General features: G+C 50.3%; 1 protein-coding gene across 5 annotated transcripts in view; it reads right to left on the reverse strand.

Moving 5' to 3' along the window:
• Positions 1-21,839, reverse strand: part of trrap (transformation/transcription domain-associated protein) — a 102,052-nt gene that overhangs the window by 43,439 nt on the left and 36,774 nt on the right. For all 5 annotated transcript variants that reach the window (XM_030339571.1, XM_030339570.1, XM_030339568.1 and 2 more), the window contains 13 exons: positions 20,023-20,181; positions 19,095-19,280; positions 18,801-18,911; positions 17,893-18,039; positions 13,572-13,785; positions 12,896-13,036; positions 10,907-11,056; positions 8,133-8,329; positions 7,037-7,158; positions 4,988-5,201; positions 4,304-4,483; positions 2,729-2,875; positions 1,487-1,606 (listed from right to left, as the gene is read on the reverse strand). In XM_030339571.1, coding sequence (XP_030195431.1) covers positions 1,487-1,606; positions 2,729-2,875; positions 4,304-4,483; positions 4,988-5,201; positions 7,037-7,158; positions 8,133-8,329; positions 10,907-11,056; positions 12,896-13,036; positions 13,572-13,785; positions 17,893-18,039; positions 18,801-18,911; positions 19,095-19,280; positions 20,023-20,181 — 2,088 coding nt within the window. The remainder of the gene's footprint in view (positions 1-1,486; positions 1,607-2,728; positions 2,876-4,303; positions 4,484-4,987; positions 5,202-7,036; positions 7,159-8,132; positions 8,330-10,906; positions 11,057-12,895; positions 13,037-13,571; positions 13,786-17,892; positions 18,040-18,800; positions 18,912-19,094; positions 19,281-20,022; positions 20,182-21,839) is intronic.

A 21,839-nucleotide genomic window follows, 5' to 3' on the forward strand; every position in this document is an offset into this window, starting at 1 on the left:
CTCTCTCTCTCTCTCTCTCTCTCTCTCTCTCTCTCTCCTTTCCATATTTAGCATAAACGAATCTGTCCTCATTAAGCGGAATAGCGCCTTCCCTTTGCCAGCAGTGGGATCGCCAAGGTCACGGTTAACTGTCGTCTTCGTGCTCCACATCACCAAGAAGACACGTTGGAGCTATTTGTGTGTGCGTGTGTGGTTGGGTGTGTTGTGTCAATCACTACTGACCACGGAGGTAAGTAACAAGCCGCTGTATGACTGTCCCGCGGAGGTAGTGTAGGTGGATGAAGTGTGTGTGTGTGTGTGTGCAAGTGAATCTATCCCCGTGCCCAATTGTCTCCGTGTGTGTACGTGTGTGTGTGTGGGCGGGCATGTGTTTACCGGCGCTCGCCTCGGATTGCGTCTCACTTTGTCCGCGAGTCCATCTGTGGAGCTGATTCTATCACCTCTTTTTGAGGCAAGTGTGCTTCTGCCAGCTGCCAGATCCTCAGAAGTTCCCCCCCCCACACACACACACACCCCCGGACCAGACAGGTCATCCCGGAGCCAGCCGTCCGTGTCGGGGAGCGTGGCGGTGGCCCTGGGTTGACTGATCAGAGACACGGGCCAGCGATGGCTCTCGCTGGCCACTGCCTGCTGACCCGTCTGTCCGGGTGACCTTCTGTCACGCGCTCGTAGGCGACCCGGCCGCGCCGAGACATACGGATATGCTCCTGGCTGGCGGCTCAGTCACTGCCAATCGCTATCATTTTTCCTCGACACAGAGGGACACTTCCTGTCGTTAAGGAGCAGGCCGGAGGAGGTCTCGCTCCAGGAGGCCCAGCCGTGGGCTGAACCTCGTAACCGGTACGCTGCAGCTGGGAAGCGATGAGTTCCCAGCGCGGGTCGTGAGAGAGAAGCTAGGGGGCCGCGGGTATGCTCCCTTCTCAAGCATGCCCAGAGGCAGGCTGGGACACTGGGGAAGGGCTTGGAGGGGAACACCCTAACCTCTCCCATGTTCACACAGGAAGTGGAAGACGGCGTAGACGGGCTTCAGAGAGGACCAGACACCGTGAACCTCTCCGAAACCTACGATGCACTACGCACTCTGCATGACAAAAAGGGACCTTCAGCCATAGAATCGGCAAACCTACCACAAATGAGGGCCGTCTGTCGACACATTTGCGAGCCCTTCTACCAGACGGGCAAGGTCACAGAGACTTATTTTGTTTGGGTAATTATCGCTGCACTTCACCGCTAACCAAGGTGTTACTATCGCACTCAAACATGACGCCTGAATACTTGTGAGCCCAAACCATATGAGCCCATTCCAATTCATTCGCTTCCAATCAGACACGTCTGTCTGTAGAAGCCCATCTGTTCATACGCACGGCCCGCCTGCAGAGAACAAGGTTCCCTGGGTGTAGGGCGCAGGGTTTCAGCGCCGGCCCGGTCACGAGGGGAGACCGGGTGACATGGGGGGGGGGGGGGACGATGGCGGGTCAGAACTCACGTGCTGCTGCCGGTCGGAGAGGATCTTCCAGAGACGAGGGAAGAGCTGCACCCAGGTCTTCTCTGCCAGGGGGGTGGAGATGTGACAGAGCTGGACCAGGGCATTCAGGAGGGCCCCCGTCTGGACACACACACACACACACACACACACACACACACACACACACACACACACACACACACACACACACACACACACACACACACACACACACACACACACACACACACACATAAATTCAATAGAGATCAGATATCAAAGATCAGTCGGAACAATATAAGTCAATAAAACAACTTTATACACCCATGTATAAAAGTATACATGAGTGTATGAATTAATTTATATAAGCCTGATTGGACAGCAGTGTTAGCCTGGCTCCGCCCGCCTAAGTACTTCCGCTCAATTTGAATTTCCCTTCAGTACTAGGTCTGGACCTGCTGTATGAAATTTGGTTTTCTGGTGCCGCCACAGCGGCCACCAATCAGCGAACAGAGGGCGTGTCTGAGAACAATGACGATAAAGTCGTACGCCAGTTTGAGTTGTTGTTGTAGGTCGGTAGTTGATTTACAATGTGCAATTTTTCCCTGCTAAATTAAATTCGACGAACAAAACCTGCAGCTGTTGTTGACGGACATTTTCGTGCAGACGCGCAAGGTGTTTGGTTTGTGTACAACCTGCGCGTGATTCCCGGCGCATGACATACGTCACAACCAAACGTTAGCGATTGGTTATGGCAGATCCAGAGTGGCACTGGGCAGATCCAAACATTTTAAACTTCAACAGACACCCGCCTTCAAGTGAGTTAACGTTTGTCAATTGATTAGGTCCAGACTCTCTGTACAAATTAAATGAAATGAAGTGAAGTACGAGAGTCTGGTAGAACCAGGCTACAGCATTGGTGCTCCAACAGACCAAATTTGGCCATTAAAGGCCGGCGAAGCTGTTTAAAATTAGTGATTAATTATTAAGCCTCACCATTTCATTAAAAAAAAAATCATCATTTTAAAATATGAATGTCACGACCCACTAAGACAAGACTGAACGGAGAGATGTTGACATTTGCTTTGATGAAAAGGCGTCGGGTTAATGCTTTTCCTTTGTATTTTAAACGAGGGTAAATAGCAATTTCAATATAAATTGGAAAAAGAAAAAATCAAGCTGGTCGTTTAAAAACACAAGTGCGTGCTTGCGTGCGTGCGCGTGCGAGTCTCCGTCCCGGCGTGCGTGCGTCTCCATGGTTACCTTGACCTCCCGCAGCGAGTCCAGGAACTTGTCGTGGCGGTTGGTGAGCATGTGCAGCTGGTTCCCGGCGTCCCGCTCCGCCTGCTCCTTGGTCTTGGGGAGGGCGGTCTGGTCGCCGGGCGCCAGCTCAATGTCGATCTCCACGTCCTGGGGGGAGGAGCAGGAGGAGGGAGGCGTGAGAAGGAGGAGCAGGAGAGCGTTGGGTAGGAGAGAGGAGGAGGAGGAGGAGGAGAGGGAAGAAGGAGGAGGAGAGGGTTGAGTAGGAGAGAGAAGGAGGAGCAGGAGAGGGTTGAGTAGGAGAGAGGAGAAGGAGGAGGAGAGTGAGGTGTGGGGAGGAGAGAGAAGGAGCAGGAGACGGTTGAGTTGGAGAGAGGTGTGAGGAGGAGGAGAGAGCAGGAGAAAAATAAGAGATGCATGAGTAGGAGAGAGAGGCAGGAGAGGGTTGAGTAAGAGAGAGGAGGAGGAGGAGGGGGGGGGGAAGAAGAGAGGTGTAAGTAGGAGAGAGAACATGAGAGGTGTGAGTAGGAGAGAGGAAGAGGAGAGAGGTGTTAGTAGGAGAGATGTGTGAGGAGTGAGGACGTGAGAGGAAGAGGAGGCGTGAGGAGAAGGAGTAGAGCAAGGGCGTGGTGGAGGAGAAGGAGGAGAAGGAGGAGTGTTAAGGATGTGTAAATAGGAGGGGGGCGGAGGAGGTGGAGGAGTAGGAGTGAGATGCACAGGGCAAGAAAAGGGGATAAGGGATAAGATGAGGAGACAGGAGAGAACACGGAGAAGGAGCAGTAGGTGTCGCAGGGGGTGCAGGGGCGAAAACAACAGATCCTTAATGATGGCACTAGCCATGACATGTCCCTGTTGTGCACGCACGCTGTTCTGAAAGGGCACGTCGGAGGAGGAGGTCCGAGAAAGTGCAAACATCCACCGTTTGATTTACAACCCAGAAAGTTACACTTCTCGTTTAGTTTCAAGGTAAAGCTTTGTTTGTCTTTGTAATGACTCTGCATATTTGGCTAATAAATCAGCGGCAGCACATTATCCTGCATTTCAGCAGAGGTACATTAGAAGAGCTTCAAACTCCACTGTGATGTTAATCATTCACCTTTTGGTTTTTTGAATGGAAAGTCTTGCTTAAGGCGGAACTTTACTACATAATTACTTCCTGAAAACTGTGGTTCAGTCTTTAATGAAACACTGAATAAAACACTACAACTTGGATCAATGGTATCCACAACAATATGATCATCAAGTTTAATATACCATTTTTTTTTACAACATCCTCTGTTACACACTTGAGAAAGGGCAATACACAAATAACTGTGCCCTTTTCCCGCCTACTGTGTGTGTGTGTGTGTGTGTGTGTGTGTGTGTGTGTGTGTGTGTGTGTGTGTGTGTGTGTGTGTGTGTGTGTGTGTGTGTGTGTGTGTGTGTGTGTGTGTGTGTGTGTGTGTGTGTACGCATTAAGTCCCACTGCTGCACCCAGACATTATATGCGTTATGTCTCCATAGATGCGTGTGCGTGGACATGTGCAAGGCCCTCGCCCTCGCCCTCTTCCTCCTCCTCCTCCTCCTCCTCGCACCCACCTCCTCCTTGGTCTCGCTGTTCTCCCGCTCGCGGGGCTCCTGCTTGACGTGCGTCGCCATGGCGAAGGCGGCGCGGTCATGGCTGTCGGCCAGGTTGATGACGTTGGTGATGGACGGCAGCATGGAGCCCTGGCAGCTGGTGCCGATGATGGTGTTACGCTCGCACACCGCCAGCAGGAGCTGGGGACGGACAGACGCACGCAGTCAGAAAGACAGCCGGATATACGTACTCATAGTAACTCGGCAACAGACAGACATACAGGCGTAAGAGATTTTTCAGTTAAATATGAAATAAAAAAAGGGTAATATACAACATTGTATCACTGCTTTATAACCTAACGCTGCTTTCAAACCTCTCTCAATCATGCGTCTTCTATAATCTTTTGCCGTTTATTGACTTCATAAAATGTGAAGTGTAACTTTATGACAGAATCCCATTATTATCCTTAATTGGTTTTCTATTCATTTTTCCATTCTCAATTTTTATAAAATAGAAAGCTAAATACGACATACAAAAGCGATATGACAGCTACTGTTAGATACATGTGATTAAGGAGCGGGGAGGGTTCAGTCCTTGGGGTAGAGGGGTCAGTCCTCTTTGGGTAGAGAACACCCCTCCTCTAAGCAGACAGAATGGGCCGGTCCACCGGCGAACCAGCAGACGGCTGCAGGGCGGGCCCCCACCTCGGTGCACTGCTTGATCCAGAAGTGGCTGCCCATGGCCTCCCAGTTCTGGGAGCAGCAGATGTAGAGCAGCCGCTCGTAGACGCGCCGCTTCATGGACGAGTCGAACACCTCGAAGAACTTGGCCCGGATGAGGGCCTGGGGGCAGCGCAGGCCCGACAGGAAGGCCGGCTCCAGCTTGGACGTGATGTCACTTCCTGAGAGGCTCTCATCCCTGGGGGGAGAAAATGAATAATAATTGGGAATACAATCAAAAAAAGAGGGAAAACTAAATATGTAACGCAACATAAAAAAAATGGGTGTTTCTAAAAACACACACGATGAAGCAGGGTCGTTCCTTACAATGCGGTTCTTCCGACACGGCAAAGTTTGAGTGTGTACATAATTATATTTAAAAGGAAATCCTAAACCTAAAAATAAAAAAATCAAGTCGCAGTGCACACGTGCAATGGACTGCAATTCCCCGTAAGTGGCTTTGGAATAACATTTATAGTAAATAATTGAATTGTTTCTAGCATTTCCCCGCGCAAGACGCAGCGCCGGGGGATAACAGAGCTGGGGATCATGGCTCCAGCTGGATATTAATTGCGCTCGGCTATGCAAAGGCTGCCGGGATCTAATGGCACCAAGAGCGCTGACAGCCTTGCATTAAAATACCTTGGCATTAACATCTTCTTAGGACTCTATTGAACAGGCCTTGCGGGGGCCGTTCAGGTAACGAGACCGAGGAGAAGGGAGGGGGGACAACGCAGAGGCTAGCCTTTGACACTTCGTCAGACACATTGCTCTGCCATGGAAACAATGGATTTTCGTTATTATTCCACATCCATCACCGTTGCAGCTTGTGTCAATTTAGTTTTAGACATCGGACCCGGTTCGGACAGATAAAGTGTGTGTGTGTGTGTGTGCGCGCGCGCGCATGCACGCGCGCGCGCGCTTGCGTGTGTGTGTGTCAAGACAAAGGGAATTGAGTAGAAGAAACACATGTGGTGGCATTGGCTCAGGGGGTAGAGCGGTAGGTCGTATAGCAACCGAAAGGTCGCTGGTTCGATCCCCGACCGAGCTGGGTGTTCCCTTAGACGGTTGACACTCAGCCGGTGTATGATCGTGTGCATGAATGGACGAATGTTAGACCCTTGTTGTAAAGCGCTTTGAGATGCAGTCCATTTACCATTCACACAAAAGAGAATGTGAGCCTGTTAAAGCATGGGAAAGAGAGGGGCATGAGAATGAAAGAGATCGAGTCGGGTTGAAAGAGACCCAGTGTGACGGAGAGTAGGAATGAGGGGGCAGTGAATGACACACACACACACACACACACACACGGAGTGGGAACGGGGGAGTGGGGAAGCGAGAGGGACAGAGATGACGAATAGCCCGCAGCCGGGGGATAGGGTCTCTGCTCTCTGGCTCTCCCCCTCGAAGGGTCCCAACACCTGCTGACACGGTGCCGTCCCACTGCCGACCCACCTCCACCCTCATATCCACCCTGCTCCACCCGTGCTACGCCGACGAGGTTCTTCTTACTCATCCTCCCTCGTCCAGTGGAGAGGGAGAACCGGCCATCAACCATCCGATCTTCACCCTCTCTCTATTTTCTGTGTTTACCTTCCTCCTGCTACCCAGACCCTTCTCAGAATTAAACAAGGAAGCCGCGTATATATCTTATTCATTTTGCCTTGGTGGAGCCGGGCTTTCAAGGCCCTCTGCCGCTGCAACAGACGTAAACAAACAGCCGACCCGACGAGCGGGGCGGTCTCGGCGGACGACATTACAGCGCTGCGTCCGACCGCCGCTGCCCGGTCGAGCCCAGTCCGTAACCTTGTCAGGGATTCTATTAAGCTTCCGTCTCGTAGCCCCGCAGTGAAGCGCCTCGAATTAGTCCTCTTTGGTAAGCATGATGTACCCCGTTTTCCTCCACTAGCCCCGCTTATTTATTTAATTTCACCCCCCCCCCCCCCCCCTCCCCCCTCCATCTGCCTGAAGACGTTCGTCATGGCGGCGGCGGCGGCCACATCGACCCCGTTGATGAGTAATGGCCACAATTACCTGTAGACGTAATTAACGAGGTCCAGGAACTGGGCGTTTAGCTCAAGGTCGTCCGGGAAGCGCTTCTCGATGTAGGTCATCATCTTCACCAGCAGGATCGACTTCTCCCGCAGGTTGGGCATCTGGAGGGGCAGGATGGAGAGACGTCAACACGGTGGGTCATAGGGCGAGGTCAGGGGTCGCGGTGCAGCTCGGTCAGAGATACGGGTGTGTGTGGGTTTAGAAGAAAACGTGTGGGTGATTGGTTTCCGTGGCGATGAGGAAAGTGCAGTGCGGGCTGGGAGATGCGGATGAACGCGTTCCTTATTTTCTAAAATACACAAACTCAGTATTCAAATGCATTTTCCGACACTGACAATCCCCATTACGCGTGATTGACAGCGGCTTACGCCTGCTTATTCAAACTACACACACATCTGGGGAATGAGTTGGTTTTATTTAATGATGCTCACGGATGGGTTTTATTAAAAACATTTTTTTTCGATCGATCATATTCACTTTTCTGAGAACACCTACAGAGAAGTCATATAATCCACGGAAATATGATCTACAACATGATTACCCAAACCGTGCCTCGGCCCTTTGGCAACACCCTGAGACCTGAGCCTAGTGAGGTACTCCCCATAACAAGCAACACACTCCAAATATCCCCCATTACGCCTAAAAGTTAGAATATTGGCAGAGGACTGAAGTTTCTAGAGAACTATAATGAAGTCACTTGCAACCCGTCCCCACAAGCCATGTTCTGAACCCTTAACCTCATATCGGAGGAATACTGCTCTTGCATGGGTTTAATATAAAAAACATCAAAAGATTTGGTATAAATATAAGAGAGCGAGCGAGAGAGAGTGTGAGAGAGCAAGAGAGCAAGAGCGAGAGCAAAACCGAGAGCGAGAGAGCGAGAGAGCGAGAGAGAAAGCGATTCAATGCTCAAATTGTTTGGTTAATCACATGTTTGAGTGATACACCGATAGGGGGGAAATCAGTCAAAGTTGCTTGCATCAATCACAGCGCTAGCAAGAGATGTTCTTCTGGATGGATTCACGGGTTAAAAGAGAAAGAACACAACCCATGAACAGCCAGACATGCGGCCCACCTGGTTGGCGGCCATGGGGGAGTTGTTCTTCACCCACTCCTCCACGATCTTCACCACCGCCCGCAGGATCTTGGCGTCGGACTTCTCGATGAGCGACGTGAGGATGACCTGGATGAAGTTTTTCCTCATCTCCATGTTCATGACGGACAGCCGCGTCTTCACCAGGTCCAGGCTCAGCATGACCAGCTCACTGGTCACTATGGGTACAAGAGCGCAAGGGAGGTCGTGAAAAAAAAGGCTGATCATAAAATGGAAGTTTGACAAACAATGGCAAGTAGGGCTGCTGTGATTGGTCACTTCCTACGCTGACAATGCGTCAACGTTGATATTTATTACAGGATTATTTTAACCATGACAATTGTATTTGGTTACGGTAAATGTGTTACTTCAATATCACTGCGTGATTGGTCAGTCAGTTGCTTTTGGCTAGCATCCTTTGTCCTTTCCTGTGAAACATCTACAGACTCCTAAAATACATTTCGGCGTCAGCAGTCTGCCACCAGAGCAGTTGGGTGTAAATAGCTTCAAAATTATGGGAATACTTTGAATTGGTCGACAACAATGTCAAAAAAAATGTCTACTGTAATTCAGAACAGCATTTCTGCAATATTGAAAGTTGGACCGCCAGAAATGGCAAACGCACTGGGCCGATCACACAGCAATCTTCCAGAACGGGCTGCCCACCATTTCATTGTATTCCTACGGTAGGGCAGACCTGGACCGGCATGCCTTCTCTTGATGCTTATCTTTGGGCCCTGGCCACAAAAAAATCTCTACTCCTCAAGGGAAGAGAAGACGGGGTTCTGTGCGATCGGGCCTTAATAAGCGTAGTCTGTTCATATGTAAGAGACAAATTAGCTGTATTATTAGACGGGAGAGCTTTTGCTACTGCGGCTGCTACATTGCGCTCGTTATTAAAGTCATTATCCCTTGTTTGCCTGCTATTTTAGACTCTTCAATGAATGAGTTTTGATAATAACTTGTTGAGCGTAGAATATGGTCTTATTCTTGGTTGACTGACGTTTTGCTTATGTTTATCTTCAAAATAAGTTTCTTGGGCATACCTTATCGAATTATATAATTTCAGATATTATCTTCAAAATAAGTCTGTACAGAAATACTTATTTTTTGGCTTAAATTGTCATACATACAAATAACTCTTGAATAACGGATCAACATAATTAAAGGTTTGAAAGAAACATAACTATACCTTACTTTATTGTATTACATATTTAGCAACGCTGATATATTCGTTTTTCTCCTTTTGCCATCTCTTGCACTAAGATCTCAATGTATCAAATCTATTTTTTTGGGGGGAGAAAAATTGTGTGTTTAGATAACATTTGTTATTGTTAGTGGCAGCCCTACAACGGTTTGGGCCCAGTTATGTTTTGTTCAGATTTAATTTTGGTAGAACCAAGTGTTAACCACATGAGATCCAACGCATGACTTAAATCCTGAAACTGTGACAGTCAATAAAACCCCAAACAACGTAAAGCTGTGAAATTAAATGTTCGGGTAATGAGATACTGCGAGACTTTTCCAAGACCCATGCAGGGCAGGCACTCTTTGGACTGTAGAGTGACTGTAATTGTTTGCAGCGGAGGGTTAAATGGCTGTGTTTTCTCCGATAAAGTAATTAGAGGTCTGCTTAAGGACTGGATAGCATCTTTCGGCCATTACCAGCCTGTCTGAGGGACTAAAAAACGAATGGGTTCCCTGGCTGCTATCTTTAACGGGACACCGACCGGACATGTCGGCAGGAACATCTGAGGCGTGGAACTGAAGCGTTCACTGTTTAAACCAGGATCGAAATGAACGAAACACAGAACATTAATGTTACCTTAACTGTAATTCAACCTAACATGCCTATGCTCTCCTGTCCCTTGTCCAGCAGACACAGAATCCTTTTCTAAGCTATCGTGCCATCCAAACAGAAATCCATGACTCTTCAAACCCCTGTCTTCTCCTGGTCTTTCTGAAGCAGTGTATCTGTCATCGTATTCCACAGAGACACCTTGGTCCCAATACAGCCATTGGAACCGGACCCCAGGTACATTCCCAGTGAAACCAGGCTCTCTGGAGTTTGATCCCTCCTGAGTGATAGCACCATTCAGAGAAACACAGCTGAGCCTATTGATGCAGAAAGGTCAGCGGTGGGCCCGGTACGGCCCCAGCACTGGGACACACAGGAGATCTGGGCCTTGAGATAGCCCAGAAGGGGTCACACTGTGTAAGTGTGCAATTGTGTTCACCCGCATCAATGTCCTTCTGAGTTTTTCTCCCAAGACTGCTCAGATTGGTTGCTACCTTTTTATGTGAGCACAGCCACCCAAGATCTCTGGGTTTTCATGTGTACGCCTTCCGCATTTCACAAGTACAATTCCAGCTAGTTGTGTTTTTTTTGCACACATCGCAGAGCTTTCACGGCCTCTGTTGAACCGAGAAACCTTAGAGTGATCTGTGAGGGTGTTCAGTCTCTTGAACATTTACCTGTTACACTCCTATAATGATCTAGGCGTCCATTGTATGCATACCTGCGTTGCCATCGATTCTCGTATTTCTAATAAACCTGGACCTGCATGATACCAGTGCTGTTCAGAGAGTGTGCTGGTCTGAGAGTCTGCTCCGACTGTTAACTAGAACAGTAGGTCGTCTACGAGCATCAGCCCTCTCTTTCACCTGGTACCGTAACTGTACTGGACTGAGAGTCTGGTACCTAAAACAGTACGTCCTATATGATCATCAGCCCTCTCTTTCACCTGGTACCGTACCTGTGCTAGTCTCGGCCGTCCCGGGGTTAGCCTGCTGCAGGCTCAGGTGTTCCCGCACCATCTTCTGCAGGGAGCGCATGAAGACGGAGATGAGGCGGTCGATGTAGCTGGCGTTGTAGCTGCACGCCGACTTCAGGATCATCAGCGTTCCTGGAGGAGCACGAGGGAAGAATAGTAAGAAAGGGTGTTTGGTGCCGGGGAAAACCAAAAGGCCCGACAGCTTTGGGACCTCCACATGGAACGGAAATGGGGGAATCAGAAAACTGGTGACAGAGCATTTGCATTTGTGGCCCCCAATGCACCCAGGTACACACGCACCTAGCAAGGTACACACACAAACATGCACACGGTACATTGAAAGACACACACACAGACAACCAACTACCCAGGCAATAACACAAACACACATCCAGGTACGCACACACACACACACACACACACATACACACCCAGGTATGCAAACACACATCCATCCAGGTACACACACACACTCTCTCTCTCTCTCTCTTCAACCGCTAGAGCCAGCGAGGCGTTGACCCCCCACTGCACAGCGGCGTCCTCTTGGAAGCTCATTTTCAGTGAATGGACCAAAAGTTACAAAGAGTCAGACGACGTGTGAGCGGTATGAGTCATGTCTCCCGTCGTCCGCACTCCCCGGAGGGCGGCGGGGGGCGGGGGGGGCGACGGGGAGATGAATGTTAAAATGTCAGCCCTCAGGCCGGACGCATGCATCACCCAGCCTGGCCTGCCTCCCCCTGCGCCCTCCGGCGGGGGGGGAGGAGTGGGGGAGAGGGGGGAGGGGGGCTGTCAATGTGGGACCCCGTATCAGGTAGCGTTACATTAGGATGCTCTCCGATAACCATTTGTCACCTTGAAGACCCCCTTTTACTGGAACGGACCGAGAGAAAGCTACGTTTCAACGTGCTTGAAATTTGATATTCAGAAATATATATATATATAAATATATACTCACAGAGACAAAGCAAGGGACAGAGAGAAGAAAAAAAATAAGGAATTTGCTGCGACTTTGTAAAAGGGGAAACTTAAGACGAGGCCGCCCGGCCCGGCCTCTCACGGCCCCCTCCCCGCCATCAAAACAGGGTGACAGCTGGGTGACTAAAGGGGAGGAAGGGGCTGTAGCGGGGGGCCCGGCGAGGAAAGCTTAATCCATCCCAAGACGCGGGCTCTCTGCGCACGGGGCCGTGGCGTGCTGTTTAACCCACCAGCTGTTGGCCCCCCCAATGGTGGCCCTTCACTTTGCATTTTAATGACCCCCCGCTCGCCGCCTCAGCGGCCAAGCCGGCCCAGTGGTTTGTCCAGCGCTGATGGCATAAGGGGGGGGGGGGCATGTGTGTGAGAATGTGTGTGCATGAGTTTGTGTGTTATAAAGTGTGCATGATAATGTGTGTGTGGTCACACGTATGTGTGTGTGTGCGCGCGTGCGTGCATGCGTGCGTGCGTGCGTGTGTGTGTTTGGTTGGGTGGGAAAAATAAAGAAGCCATGACTGGCTGTTATGAGCTTCTTAAGTGAGCGTGATCACAAGTGCTCACATGCGGACTGAAGTGGGATAAATGTTTGAAAGTGGGGGAGAAATTGGGAATGAGACAGAGATAGAGAGAGAGACAGCGAGACTGAAAGAGCGCCCGATACAGAGGGAGAGAGAGGTGGGCAAGGGTTTTACATAACAGAAACCGAGAGAAGGGGAGAGAGAGACAGAGAGAAAGAGAAAAAGAGGCCGTGACAGAAAAGAGACAGAGCGAGAGAGAACGAGGGAGAGGTGGTTAGAGGTTTTAAAGAACAGAAACCCGAGAGAGAATGAAAGAGACGGACAGAGAGATCAAGCGAGAGAGAGAGACAGATAGAGAAAAAGAGACAGAGCGAGAGAGACAGAGAGCGAGAGAGAGGGGTGGTCACAGAACAGCAGCAGACGTTTTACAGAACAGCAGCAGAGAGAGAGAGAGACTGAGAGTGAGAGAGAGAGTATTTACCAAAGAGCTGCGTGGGGTTGGCGCTAGTGGTGGCCTTCTCGTAGTTGGTCAGGCCCTCGTAGATGACCTTCCCCACGGCTGCGTACAGACACTCCAGCTCCTCGTACTTGGACGCCACGGTGGACGTGCCGATGGACGTACCTTGAGGGCAGGAACACAACAGCGAGGTCAGCGGCGAGGGCAGGACGAACGGGTAGAGACCTTGTGTGTTCTGGTCCTCCCGTGTTAGTCATTAGAGGGGACATTCGTTTTGCTATGAACTAATAGAGAACGAGTCGTTCTCTAGGTAGAACGCGTTTCTGAGGGCGTTTGTGGACTACGTGTATTAGTGGGAATTAATGAGAGTGAAAGAGGTGTGTGTGTGTGTGTGTGTGTGTGTGTGTGTGTGTGTGTGTGTGTGTGTGTGTGTGTTTTTATTTTGTCAACACAAAGAAAAGGTAATTTTCTATAAAAAGTACTTAAATCTGATGAGAATTATGGTGTTTGTTTGTGTGTGTGTACATTAATGTGCGTGTGCGTACATTAACATGCGTGTGCACGTATTCGTAAGTCTGCGTGTGTGACGATTTGATAAGCGCATGTATGTGTATGTATATACCTGTGTGTATGTGCGCGTGTGTGAACGTATATGCCTCCGTGTGTATACGGGTGTGGTCGGCGGCCCGGCGTGACTCACTGGGCTCCGTGGGGAAGATGCTCATGAGGCGCGAGAGCAGCGAGTGGACGGCCCGGAGCACCTTGGTGTTGCCGCAGGTCATGCAGGCGGCGATGCCCCGCTGCAGGGGCTTGAAGTGGGCCAGGATGGCCGGCGACTGGAGCACCGTCAGCAGGAAGCACAGGATCTCCAGCCCCGTGCAGATGTTGGAGAAGTTGGCCTGGGCCGGCTGCTCCTGTAGAGGGGGGGGGGGGGGGGGGGGGGGGGGGGGGGAGATGGAGGTGGGAGAGATGATAGAAAGGAAGATGAGGGAGGGAGAGAGAGGGGTGGGGGAAAAAGAAAGAGTGGGTCAGAGTGGTTCAGAAACATGAACACCCGGCTGCTTTTCTATGTGAAATGAACTTGACTTATTCATGGGCTCCATTAACGCTGCATAACAATAAGAGCACGTAGAGGCCTCGTGTACACACACACACACACATTAAATCAATATTCTGTACACAGAGAGACGTATTCCTCACACAAAGAGGACCGCCGCTATTACCGTCGGCACTAAACCAAAGATCAATGGCCGACATCAAAACCTAATTTTGTCTAAATTGCAATCAAGGCCTACAATAAAGCGTGCGCCCCGGGGGATAATCTGGAGCAGATCCGTAGCACTAATCTGGGCTAATGAACAAGGTGACTCCTGTGATAAGGGCCCTGGTAGACATCAGGGGCCCGTATCGATCTGACACCGTATTACCCCGACGACACGGGCCGAGGCGAAGTTGCCATGGAGATAGGCCACGTCTATGTGCTGTACAGTGTGACCGCTGTGATTTTTCTGCCCCGAGCAGTGCTGTTGAGTTGTGTGTTTGAGGTGCACTATGCTGAGGTGTGTGTGCACTTTGCTGATGCGCACACGCATAGTGCTGGTGTGCGCGCACTCGGAACGAGCTCTGGTTTTGGTGCGATCACTGATTCCAGGAGGGCTTGGGTGCATTCCAAAGTGATATGAAATGAGAAATGGTCTCCCACGATCATGACTAGTGGGAGCAAAAATGAAATCCCGGGGAGAACTCTGGAACATTTAATTAAAAGCCTATTAATATTACAATCAGTTAGTTCAAAGTCTTTCTGACGGTTCTGCCGATTCCGACAAAAGACAGCAGGTGTCAAGAGTGCTACCGAAGGGATAGAATTATGTTCTAATATCTGAATACAAATATAACAAAGGATAATTGGGTTTTCCCATGTTCGGCCGTTGTGTCAAAGGCTTCCCTTATCTCAAATAAGCGTTGAGGTGAATAGTTCTAGGACTGAGGGATTACATATATATTATATAGATATTTGTATTGTATCCCTAGAATATTGGGACAAAATGTAGCCAACCTTCTAACTGTGGTTCGCAACTACTTGCAAAAAATGACGATAATGACAATGTGACCATTGAGGGGGTTGCAGTAGGGGGCACCTGTGTTATATATTTTTTCAAATTTAACAAAAAGCATTCTGTGGTTTCCCAGCATAATTTATAATATATATATTTTTGTAATAAATATTAAGTGTTGTATTGCATGGCTGATTGTACTGGCGTTTATAATCCAGTGGCAGTTCTGTGCCACAGCTGGACGCATGGAGGGGAAACACTGCTATGGGCTGGTTAACACATGCTAATACCACCCCCCACACACACACACACACACACCATTTAATCAGTGCCATGCCAACACAATGGGCACATAAAGCGAGATCTGATTCACAGCAATGTTCATTAGCCGGAAGAAGACGGCTGGTCAGCTACAACACAATCCCCTGAGGCTGTGTGCATGTGCATGTGCATGTGTATGCGTGTGTGTGTGTGTGTGTGTGTAAAGCCTTGTTTGTCAGGCTGTTCCCTGTGGGACTTGTAAAGGCGGGCAAGGAAGTGAAAAGAGAGGTGGAACAGGAGAAGAGCGGGAGGGAGGGAGGGAGGGAGGGAGCGAAGGGGGGAGGAGGGAGGAAGGGAGGTGGGCCGGAGCAGTGAGCCACGCCGGGGGAAAACACGGCGCGGTGGCGACGGCCAGCAGCGATAACCTTGTCTGGGTCACGGCAAACAGGGAGGGGGGCTACAGGTGACCATGAGGGACAGCGAGTGGAGGAGGAGAGGAGGAAAAGACAGGAGGGAAGGTAAGAGAGAAAGGAAAAGAAAAACAGAAGCAAAGAAGAAGGAAGGCAGGCAGGAATGAGGCAAGAAAGAAAGACAGAAGGAAGAAATGAAGAGGACCTGATGAGGGGAGCTGAAGACGTGGTGGGAGAAAAGGAGTGGGAGGAGTGGGAGGAGGAGTGGGAGGAGAGGGAGGAGGAGAGGAGGAGGAGTGGGAGGAGGAGAGGAGGAGGAGTGGGAGGAGGAGGAGAGGAGGAGTGGGAGGAGGAGGGGAGGAGTGGGAGGAGGAGAGGAGGAGTGGGAGGAGGAGGAGGAGTGGGAAGAGGAGTGGGAGGAGGAGGAGAGGAGGACGGGAGGAGGGGAGGAGGAGGAGAGGAGGAGTGGGAGGAGGGGAGGAGAGGAGGAGTGGGAGGAGTGGGAGGAGGGGAGGAGGGGAGGAGTGGGAGGAGTGGGAGGAGGGGAGGAGGGGAGGAGGAGAGGAGGAGTGGGAGGAGTGGGAGGAGGGGAGGAGTGGGAGGAGTGGGAGGAGTGGGAGGAGGGGAGGAGGGGAGGAGTGGGAGGAGGAGAGGAGGAGGAGAGGAGGAGTGGGAGGAGAAGAGGGAGGAGTGGGAGGAGGGGAGGAGGAGGAGAAGAGGAGTGGGAGGAGTGGGAGGAGAAGAGGGAGGAGTGGGAGGAGGGGAGGAGGAGGAGAGGAGGAGTGGGAGGAGGAGAGGGAGGAGGAGTGGGAGGAGGAGTGGGAGGAGTGGGAGGAGGAGGGAGGAGGAGAGGAGGAGTGGGAGGAGGAGGGGAGGAGTGGGAGGAGGAGTGGGAGGAGGAGACACAGCGTGCCGAGGAACAGGAGGTGTGGAGAAGGTGCTGGAGATAGATTGGGGTGGAGGTGGGGGGTGGTGGTGTCGGGGTTGGGCTGGGCTGATAGGAAGAGGAACGGGCCCCGGCGGTGGACTGGATAGACTTCCCGTTATCTTCCCCCGCTGTCATTATTTTGTCATTATGCCGCCCGGCGCCTCACTCAGAGCATTAGCGATAACGGACAAAGGGAGCGAAGTGTTTGGGCCAAACAAGCCAGTCACACAGAGCTTAACCAGGGCTGGGGACGGGGGCGACGTCCCCCCCCTGCAGTCTCCACGACACACACATTAGTTGTCCTTAACGGAGTGCGGCGCGCTGACGCGATAACGAGGAGAACACCTCTAAGCCCTTCCAGTTTCCCTGCTCCTTTAGCTCGACGACCATTTAAATAGGGAAGAAATATAAGCAACATAAAAAGGCTGTTCATATAAAGCACAGGCCCTAGGAACTCCAGGGCCAGAGTTGCACTTGCCAGGGTTATGTTTATGTCAGGTGTTGCTTGTTACCTTGCGTTGCTTTTATGTCCTTTAAGATATATTTGAGGGATTGGACGTTTGCACATGTTGGTAGTGCAGGAATAGTTAATGGGATTTCAGAATCTGAGATAAATAAAAGGCATTCAAAAGCAAAAGCAGAGTGGTTCTGCCACAGGTGACTCGCACGATTTGCGCTGGGTCCTTAAGCAATGCACCAAGTTGAAATCCACTCTATTTTGTTCTAATCCATAACTGACCTGTGCACTGCTCTCCCTATTGGGACATTACATTTAATTACTGCCAAACGAACCAAAATCTGTACATTCATAACAAAACATTTGTTTATCCAGCAGGATTGAACCAGAAATATGCTTATCGGTGCATAATTAAAAACTACAAAACACAACATTTTCTCCTGATGAAACTCTCTCTGCAATCGAGAAATTCCGCAATGCACCGTCGCCATTAAACAAAGAGCTCAGATGAAAGATCAAATCAAGAAACACGGGGAAGGAACTAGAGAGAGGAAGAAAACGACTGAAGGAAGGAAAGAACAAACCAAACCAACAAAATAAATGAGACAGACAGATAGACGGACAGGAACAAGCAAATGAAGAAAGGAAGAAGGAAAGAAAGGAAGGAAGGAAAAGAATGAAGGAAGGAAGAAACTGCGGAAGGAAGAAAGGAAGGAAGGAAAGGAAGTAAGGAAAGGAATGAAGGGAAGAAGAAAGAAAGTAAGAGAAAGGAGGAAAGATGGAAAAAAGGAAGGTAGGCAGAAAGGAAGGCAGAGGAAGAAAGAAAGGAAAACCAAAGGCAGATGGGAAGGCCGGGAGGAAGGAAGGGAGGAGAGGAGGGAGGAGAGGAGGGAGGAGGGCAGGTCCCTTACCACGGTCATGAGCAGCTTGTCGAACCACTGCAGCTTGAGCTCGGCGCGGGGCCACATGTCCGGCCGCAGGGCCGTCTTCATCAGGCTGACGCAGCGCCGCGACAGCAGCTCCCCGGGGGAGCCCGCCACGTTGGTGCTGTCGTTCACCTGCACAGGACGCAGGACGTCAGCACGGCCAGCAGGAAGTCAGCCCCAGGAAGGATCGGATGGGGCTTGTGCCCTTGATTTTTAGCTTTTTTATTAAATAGTTTTCGTTACAATTGTTACATTTGTTTAAATACTGACACATGTTAGGATTGATCCTGGGAGTTGATTGTCAGACATAAATGCAGAGTGGGTCATCTATGAAATTTTGTGTACGCTATTTTGCAAATACAAACTTTGCAATGAAGCAAAACCATCACACATGTTAAACTAGATGTGCCTATGGGTGGGTTAGCTAAATATCCTTCATGCAGAATATATGCTTAGCTGAACAATAAAAAACGTTGCCGGGAGGTGATTACAAAGCGTACGAGTGGGAGAGGTGAGGCACTGTGGTTTATTTCAGGCCTGCATCCAAGGACATCACAGCCGTCGTTACATGGCGGCAGCTGTGTGCCTTCACATGCGTGTGCTTGTGTGTGTGTGTGTGTTTGTTTGTTTGTGCGTGCACGCACGCGCGCGCTTGTGTGTATCTGTGTGTGCTTCTGCATGGAGTTGCATCGAGGACAGCCACCGGGTGTGTCCTATCTGGCCCACTAGGGAATTTAGCTGAACTTGCCCTGCTGACATGGATGGGAGAGTAATTCCTAGTGTGTGTGTGTGTGTGTGTGTTTGTTTGTGTGTGCTTGGGTGTGTGAGCATGTGTGCGTGAGCGCGTCTGTGTGAGAGGAAGAAAAAGGGAAAGGGAGAGAGAGGGCTCCCACCTGGCAGGCAATCCGGATGAGGAAGTTGACCACAGTGTCTGTGTGGGGCTTCTCCACAGGTTTGGTGAGCTGCGTCTCTGTGCCAGGCATGGTGGTGCTACGTCCAAACGCCTGTAGACACACACAAACCAGAGGACGGGCACACACGCACAATTAGACCAGGAAGAGGAGAGCTACGGAAGCGGTATTGAAATGCATTCTGGGTAAACGACCCAGTGAGACATTGAGCCTCATTTCCCCGCTGATAGTGCAAGTTCAACCAGACGGCGGCCGTTTGATTGGCTGGGAGCTTACGGCGGTGGCGGCTCCAGTGGCGGTGCGGAACCTCTTGACGTCTTGGTTGGCGGCGGCGGCGGCGGCGGCCCCGGCGGCCACGCCAGGGACAGGGGAGGGGCTGTCCGCGGGGAGGCTCCTCTTTACGGCCCCCGACGCGCTAGTGGACGCCTCGCCGGCGGGCCCGGCCTCGGCCTCCACCTCCGGCTGGATGAGGTGATGGAGGGGGGAGGGAGGGAGGGAGGTAGGGAGGGAGGGAGGGAGGGAGAGGTTATTCACTTATTTATCTATAACCCAAGAGAGGTGGGGATATTTTCCTTGCTTTAAGTTTTTAAAGCGTCCACAGTGAAACTGGGGCAGGGTCAGGAGTTGATTAGCGCCAGGCGAGAGAGGATTTATCTGGTGTAAAAGGGAAGTAAGCTTCATGGTTTGGTATTTTAACGAGCCTAGCCAAAAGATAAATGGAGTTCTCTCTTGGAATAAAAAAAACGACCGCAGCTTCAAGTTTCCTTAGAAACAAAAAAAACAACAACAACAAAGGAGAGGCTAGGATGTGGGGAAATTAATTATTCTCAAATATCCAGGCCTCGACGGCCACCAGTGGCTGCAATGAGTGAAATATCGTTTTTCATGTCCCAACACAAAATAGGCGAGTAGCAAACGCTGTTCGCAGTCGGCGGCACTGTTCAACCCTGCAGTGCTTACACAGGCATTTTCCACACGTAAAAGTGTGTGCAAGATCATCGATAATTTCGGTGATGTTTTGCTTATGTTGCACTTGTGTGCGCGCAGTCCGCACACGTGCTGGTGTCTGTGCACGTGTGTCTGTGCGTGTGTGTGCGTGTGCGGGTTCACGAGTGTGAATGCGTGGTCCTTGCGTTGTGCGAACGTGGAACCATAATCAGCCCTTGAGTGTGTGTTTGTGTGTGTGTATACGTGTGTAGTTTACCAGCTGGTCCTTGATCCTCTGCAGCTCCCACTTGATGACCACCTCGGCCAGGTCCACGGCCAGCTTCCTCTGCTCGATGGTGACGCTGGGGGTGAAGCCCAGACGCTGCATGGCGCTGATCATGTGCTGGACCAGGTGGTGGCGCACCGGGTAGTACACCTGCAACCACATCGAACCACCCCCGTCAGTCAACAAGCATCAACAACCAGCATCAATGACAAGCAAATATCACGCAATGCATCAAACAGACAAATGCGGTCCAAAACCATCAAATTCACCCTGGAATATCGTCAAAAAGCAAATACCATTATTTGCCATCAGAAACAAATCAAACGCCAATTATTACAATCTTCAATTGCCATCCAATACTTCACTTGAGTGTGATATCCCAAAAGGTTCTATGAAATGCTAGCTATTATTCTAACTGTTGCTGTGGGATAGAAACTACAACCAATTCCCATCCCTTTCGATACTACTAACAAAAGACAGCTGCTGAGCGCAATTCTTGTTTTTGTGTCCTAAAATCACCAGACACTTAAACATAAAAAAAAAATGGAACAGATTTAATTTAAAGTTCTTGTGCAAAATGAACCCCAAAGCTTAGCCAACCCAATGCATATGAACCGCATTGTGTTTGTAGTAAGCCCGGGTTTAACACTGTTTGACTGGAGTGCTTAGAGACTCTGAGGAGAGAGACACCGCAGCAGAGGGAGAGAGGGAGACTCTCTCTGAAGTCACACTCCCTCTAAGCCTCAAGGACATGATGACACACATTAGCACGAGCACTCCCAGGCATCACACTCTCTGAACTTACTGCACACACACACCCTAAAGGAACACTCACACACTAAAGGAACACTAACACACCAAAGGAAAACGAACACACACACACGCACACACACACACACACACACACACATCAACTTACACACACATGGACACACAAAAACACGCACCAATGCAGACACAGAGACATCAACTTAGACTTACACACACACACATCAACACACACAAGCACCAACTTGGACACAGAGACATCAACTAAGAGACACACACACACACACCATCACACACACACCCTTTAGAAAGGCGAGAGATGCGACGTCTACCAGATCCGCCGTTGCCAGGGAATATTAGCGCTTTTCACTTTGAGGCTAATTACGGTCGATAGAGCGGGACTTCTAAGCCACTTATGGACAGAGAGGTTAAGCCCTGTCCGTCACAAACTCACGCAGACAGACGTGGAAATGCACACTCATACACACTCATCCCCCACACACACACACACACACAACTCTATCGTCGGTCATCATCCACTCCCTGGTGTAATTATGCTGATGTGATTACATTAGATTAGTCATGTGGGCCACTGAGAGGCGCCTGTCAGCCCGCTATAGAGGGGAGCCGCTCAGCCACAAGTCAGGCTGATGCTAGACGCTGTCACCGTGACAGGCACTCATGGGCCCAGGCAGAGACGAGGGGGGGAGAGGGCGGAGAGATACAGTGTAAGTGTTAAAAGTTTCCGAAGCTTTCTAAACGCATTTCCTTACTTCTGGTGATTTGAAAGTCAAGTCACAAGCAGAAAGCCTTCGAAGACGACTCGCACCTAACCTTCACACCCACAGAAGGGTCCAGGGAGGAATTAATCTACGCTTGGTTGGCAGAGAAGTAATAGGAAAAATGAAATATACATGGAAAAAACAACGACCCTATTGTTCCAAGGTTTAAAAAGTTATAATGAAATGATGGCGGATTGAATGCGAATGTACAAGCCGAGCCAGAGACGAGCGATTCAAACCACTTGAAGCTGATATTAA

This window comes from Gadus morhua, chromosome 18 (genome assembly GCF_902167405.1).
Source record: "Gadus morhua chromosome 18, gadMor3.0, whole genome shotgun sequence".
In the NCBI taxonomy this organism is placed as follows: Eukaryota; Metazoa; Chordata; class Actinopteri; order Gadiformes; family Gadidae; genus Gadus; species Gadus morhua.